This window comes from Nanorana parkeri, unplaced genomic scaffold, assembly GCF_000935625.1.
Source record: "Nanorana parkeri isolate BGI_ZX_2015 unplaced genomic scaffold, ASM93562v1 scaffold2726, whole genome shotgun sequence".
In the NCBI taxonomy this organism is placed as follows: Eukaryota; Metazoa; Chordata; class Amphibia; order Anura; family Dicroglossidae; genus Nanorana; species Nanorana parkeri.
This window is the reverse complement of record NW_017308994.1, coordinates 55,319-61,554: the sequence shown is the minus strand read 5'-3', so window position 1 is coordinate 61,554 and position 6,236 is coordinate 55,319. Positions and strand designations below refer to the sequence as shown.

The 6,236-nt window shown below is 52.5% G+C and overlaps 1 protein-coding gene across 1 annotated transcript in view; it reads left to right on the top strand.

Moving 5' to 3' along the window:
- HSPG2 (heparan sulfate proteoglycan 2) overlaps positions 1–6,236 on the top strand; it is a 95,713-nt gene that overhangs the window by 45,371 nt on the left and 44,106 nt on the right. Inside the window, exons 51-54 of the mRNA XM_018574083.1 lie at positions 1,819–1,878; positions 2,648–2,770; positions 2,855–3,007; positions 4,634–4,776. Coding sequence (XP_018429585.1) covers positions 1,819–1,878; positions 2,648–2,770; positions 2,855–3,007; positions 4,634–4,776 — 479 coding nt within the window. The remainder of the gene's footprint in view (positions 1–1,818; positions 1,879–2,647; positions 2,771–2,854; positions 3,008–4,633; positions 4,777–6,236) is intronic.

Below are 6,236 nucleotides of genomic sequence, written 5' to 3'. Positions count from 1 at the left end.
TCACCAGAACCTTCACTGGAGACCACTGATATGAGGTAGGGTCACCAGAACCTTCACTGGAGACCACTGATATGAGGTAGGGTCACCAGAACCTTCACTGGAGACCACTGATATGAGGTAGGGTCACCAGAACCTTCACTGGAGACCACTGATATGAGGTAGGGTCACCAGAACCTTCACTGGAGACCACTGATATGATGTAGGGTCACCAGAACCTTCACCGGAGACCCCTGATATGATGTAGGGTCACCAGATCCTTCACTGGAGACCCCTGATATGATTAGTATATAGAGCGTGTGTTGCTGTTTTGTATATATACTGTGTGCACTCCCCTGTATATAGACGGCAGCTCGGCTGCTGACCATGAATAAAGCTCGTGGCTTTCATTACCTCCAGCACTGCGCCTCTGTGTAATGTAGCTGTTATACGGCCCGGTGTGAGGGGACACGGTGTGAGGGGACACGATGTGATGGGGCACGGTGTGAGAGGGCACGGTGTGAGGGGGCACGGTGTGAGGGGGCACGGTGTGAGGGGACACGTTGTGAGGGGACACGTTGTGAGGGGACACTGTGTGAGGGGGCACGGTGTGAGGGGACACGGTGTGAGGGGGTAACCAGAATAACATTGTCCTATAAAACATCAGCTCTGTTGCTTTATTGGAAGAGTTTATATAAAGTGTATGTACAGTCCGAGCTTTGCGTTAGTGTTAGATGGTCGGGAAGGGTTATGGAATGTCCCCTCGGAAAGATTTCCCTCGATTTCCTAGCAACAGGAAGTGAAAGGAAATCTCCTTCCATTGAAGGGAGCTCTTCTCTGACACAGGTGTCCCCACTGGGAGATCAGCCGTCGTGTCTTGTTCGGGTGACAACTCTGACATTTTGGATTTCCCATCAATTCTCAATGTTCATCAGAACACATAGAGGGATGAATCTGAGAGAATAAGACCCATCCCCCATCCAAAACTAAGACAAAAGTCTTGTCCTAACGTACACCTCCATTGTGAAGACAAGGGTATGGTGGGGAATGTGGTACTTTATACTGGGGGGACCTTATACTGGGGGGGACCTTATACTGGGGGGGACCTTATACTGGGGGGGACCTTATACTGGGGGGGACCTTATACTGGGGGGGACCTTATACTGGGGGGGACCTTATACTGGGGGGGACCTTATACTGGGGGGGACCTTATACTGGGGGGGACCTTATACTGGGGGGGACCTTATACTGGGGGGGACCTTATACTGGGGGGGACCTTATACTGGGGGGGACCTTATACTGGGGGGGACCTTATACTGGGGGGGACCTTATACTGGGGGGGACCTTATACTGGGGGGGACCTTATACTGGGGGGGACCTTATACTGGGGGGGACCTTATACTGGGGGGGACCTTATACTGGGGGGGACCTTATACTGGGGGGGACCTTATACTGGGGGGGACCTTATACTGGGGGGGACCTTATACTGGGGGGGACCTTATACTGGGGGGGACCTTATACTGGGGGGGACCTTATACTGGGGGGGACCTTATACTGGGGGGGACCTTATACTGGGGGGGACCTTATACTGGGGGGGACCTTATACTGGGGGGGACCTTATACTGGGGGGGACCTTATACTGGGGGGGACCTTATACTGGGGGGACCTTATACTGGGGGGACCTTATACTGGGATGGACCTTATACTGGTGGGGGACCTTATACTGGGAGGACCTTATACTGGTGGGGACCTTATACTGGTGGGGACCTTGTGTACAATTACTGGACAGATTCCATTTGTGTGGTTGTGAATGTTTTAAATAAAGTTGGTTCCTATCCACAGAAACGTCCCAGACAAAGATGTTTTATGGACCATTTGAGACCTTTGAAGGACACAGTCCGTGTAAGTTGGCATGGAGTGCTCGGAACCATTGAGCACCGTCACTGTAGCATGCCAAACTGCCTGATCTACCATTCTTTTGCAGCCATGATCCCTACCATACCGCCATGAATGCCAAAGGCTGCTTCCTTGCATGTCGGAGCAGACCCATCACCCCGCATTGTGTGTGCGTGTCATTCAGATGAGGATACAGTCAGTGACTAATATTGTGTGTTTGTGGTACTAATGTCCAGCTCTCCGTGACTTCTCCATCACACGTGACCTCGGCTTCCTTCCATTCCATCATCCCGGATTGCAGAATCTACACAGCTGTGCGTGCCAACGCAGTATTTGTTACCCTCAGGAGGAAGGCGGCTGACCGCTTCCAGCATGTCTGGAAGTACGGCTGTTAGATGCCAGGACATGCCGGGACATAGAGGTCCTCTATAGGTGTAGGGTGCATGATGCATGACCCTACGAGAAGTAATAGCAATGAAAGGGAGACCACTTCCAGTGGCCCAATGTCTCAGGTTCTACAGATCAGCATGAAGTTATAAAACCTGGAGGAATGGGAAGGGTCAGTGTAACCTATAGAGGAGGATAGTCCGCACAGCTTAGAAAACTAACGCAGTCCAACCTCCTCCAGTTTTCATATTCCATCCAAATGAGTCGCATGACACTGGAGGGGCAGACGTATGTAGCTATATCTCGGGGAGTATTACAGTCCAGGAGCTCTCCGTAGGATTGTGGGTTATGATGTGTTTGCTGTAATGTCTTTTCCACCATATTGTAGCTGGAACAGGGACCCACCCCACAGCCATCATTGAACCCAGGCAGCTGACTGTCCAGCAGGGTCAACCGGCAGAGTTCCGCTGCACAGCGTCCGGGAACCCTCCACCGACCGTGGAATGGACAGGTAAATAGATGGAAGCAGAGAATGACCCAAGAACTGTGGTAGTAAGACGACTCGCCAGTAATCCCCATGCCGTGTCTCCCTCAGGTGGACAGAACGGAGGCATCTCCTCTAGAGCAAGCATCCAGGGAGGTGTCCTGAGATTCCCATCCGCCCAGCACTCCGATGAGGGTCAGTACACCTGCACCGTCCGCAACAGTCATGGACACCACATTGCCCGGGCCGATCTGCGAGTACACAGTGAGTAGCGAGGACAACGATGACACAAATGCTTTACTCCACCAGTGTGTGAAATGTGCAGAATTCTTCAATTGTCCCATCTCGGAAGTCTAGTGTTCCCAAACTGATTACGGGTTTGGAGATCATAGCTCTTCTACCAGGCCTTGGTCAGCTGGAGATCACAGCTCTTCTACCAGGCCTTGGTCAGCTGGAGATCATAGCTCTTTTACCAGGCCTTGGTCAGCTGGAGATCACACCTCTTCTACCAGGCCTTAGTCAGCTGGAGATCACAGCTCCTCTACCAGGCCCAGGTCAGCTGGAGATCACAGCTCCTCTACCAGGACTTGGTCAGCTGGAGCTAAGGTCTTCTACCAGGACTCAGTCAGCTGGAGATCACAGCTCTTCTACCAGGCCTTAGTCAGCTGGAGATCACAGCTCTTCTACCAGGCCTTGGTCAGCTGGAGATCACAGCTCTTCTACCAGGCCTTGGTCAGCTGGAGATCACAGCTCTTCTACCAGGCCTTGGTCAGCTGGAGATCACAGCTCTTCTACCAGGCCTTGGTCAGCTGGAGATCACAGCTCTTCTACCAGGCCTTGGTCAGCTGGAGATCACAGCTCTTCTACCAGGCCTTGGTCAGCTGGAGATCACAGCTCTTCTACCAGGCCTTAGTCAGCTGGAGATCACAGCTCTTCTACTAGGCCTTAGTCAGCTGGAGATCACAGATCTTCTACCAGGCCTTAGTCAGCTGGAGATCACAGCTCTTCTACCAGGCCTTGGTCAGCTGGAGATCACAGCTCTTCTACCAGGCCTTAGTCAGCTGGAGATCACAGCTCTTCTACCAGGCCTTGGTCAGCTGGAGATCACAGCTCTTCTACCAGGCCTTAGTCAGCTGGAGATCACAGCTCTTCTACCAGGCCTTGGTCAGCTGGAGATCACAGCTCTTCTACCAGGCCTTAGTCAGCTGGAGATCACAGCTCTTCTACCAGGCCTTGGTCAGCTGGAGATCACAGCTCTTCTACCAGGCCTTGGTCAGCTGGAGATCACAGCTCTTCTACCAGGCCTTGGTCAGCTGGAGATCACAGCTCTTCTACCAGGCCTTGGTCAGCTGGAGATCACAGCTCTTCTACCAGGCCTTGGTCAGCTGGAGATCACAGCTCTTCTACCAGGCCTTGGTCAGCTGGAGATCACAGCTCTTCTACCAGGCCTTGGTCAGCTGGAGATCACAGCTCTTCTACCAGGCCTTGATCAGCTGGAGATCACAGCTCTTCTACCAGGCCTTGGTCAGCTGGAGATCACAGCTCTTCTACCAGGCCTTGGTCAGCTGGAGATCACAGCTCTTCTACCAGGCCTTGATCAGCTGGAGATCACAGCTCTTCTACCAGGCCTTGGTCAGCTGGAGATCACAGCTCTTCTACCAGGCCTTGGTCAGCTGGAGATCACAGCTGTTCTCCCAGGCCTTGATCAGCTGGAGATCACAGCTCTTCTACCAGGCCTTGGTCAGCTGGAGATCACAGCTCTTCTCCCAGTCCTTCTTGGCTTTGCTACATTATATGTGAAACGTTTGTTGCATGAATGTAGTTTGTCGGTATGAGGTGAATATGAGTATAGAGGTTCATCTTGTGTCATTGTGTCCCATGTATCAGTAGGTGGGAATCTTCCAGTTGTCCAGGTGAGCCCAGAACGTACCGAAGTCAGAGAAGGTGACACAGTCCGCCTGTATTGCAGAGCTGGTGGCAGTCCTATGGCGACAATCTCCTGGAGGAAGCAGGGTGGCATTCTACCACCACAGGTAAGTCTGCGAGTTGGTTCCTCCTGATCCTGAATCCTGCCGAAGATTGGCCACTTGCAGATTGTGCAGGTCTATGCAGATCACTCCGTGTAGTGGAGGAGCTATGATAAATATATCCCGGCTGACCAATGATGGAGCTCCTTATCTCCTGCACACTGTGCTCTGCTTTGTCCGAGGTGTCCCCTAGCATGATTTACTAACCCTCCGTACTAAATGCTTGCTTGTTTCAATTGCTCGCCAGGAGCTGAAAAAAGACACTTGGTGAAGCACAACAAAAAAAAAACCCAACCGTGTCCCTGACTCTACCGGGGCAGACGCATCATATTCCGGAGGTAATTCCTGCCGTGACTTCCCTTGTAGAGTGAGAGAAGGATTAGAACTGTGGATATGATTAGCTGGAAGAGTAACGTTGGTATGACTCCATCATGCGGCAGAGCATTCCACTCCCATACCTCTCTTCCCATCATGAGTCCCTTCCTATGACGGTGGTAGAATTGTCCTTTCACCATTTGTATGTCCCCTTGAAATAAAAGAAGAACATTTCCCAGGATCTATACATCGACCTTTATATTCATTATATATACATTCTCCGATCCTTCCTACAGCATTGTGCCCAGAATGGGGCCCCATATTCTGGATCTGGCCTTGGCAGTGCTTCATACAGGGGCAGTACTCTAAGTGCATCAGATGTATGTGCTTTTGCAGCAGCTGCTTGGCGCTGAGTGCTCGCTGGTATCCAGCATACCCTTCTCCCCAGCCGTAGAGTTATTCTATGGAACCAAGGCTATTATCTGGGCCTTCAAAGTCTTTCTTCAGCCTTCTGTCCTGTCTTCCTAGCTCGACTAACCCATTCCCTCTGGTTTCACTCTCTCTGACTTTCTGTTCCTCCTCCCTACGCCGGCGGCGATCTGTCACTCCGCACAGGCCCTCTCCTCTCTCGGTTTCCTTCACTTTCGAAGCAGCAGCCTGGAAGCCATCCACAGACGGATACAAGAGCTGCAGGTATCTGCGCCCATAATCCCCAGATACACAACGGTCATCATTTTGCATTGAGCTGTTTCCAACGTCCTAGCTCTCAGCAGTCAGGGGCATAACTACAAATCACAGGGCCCCATAGCAAAATGTTGTATGGGGCCCCCGTGATTGCTAGTGGCAGAGCCCCAGCGGAGAGTGACCCCACAGAGCCCGCCATAGACTCTCTATAGTGGGGTCTGAGATCTCTTACCTGTCAGCGCCTCTGTGGTCGCCGGGCCCCGACTCCTGTTCCGTCCCGGAGCCCCGCCTCCTCTGCTATCGACGGGCCCCACCTTCTCTTACATCACTGGTCGCTGGCCAGTGATGTAAGAGGAGGCGGGCCCCGCCTCCTCCATTCCGAACATAGCCCTCGTCTGCCGCAGCGGCTGGCTGTCACTGACACAGCTTCGCAGCGGCTATGAGGGGAAACGCGCCACGGCCGCTGC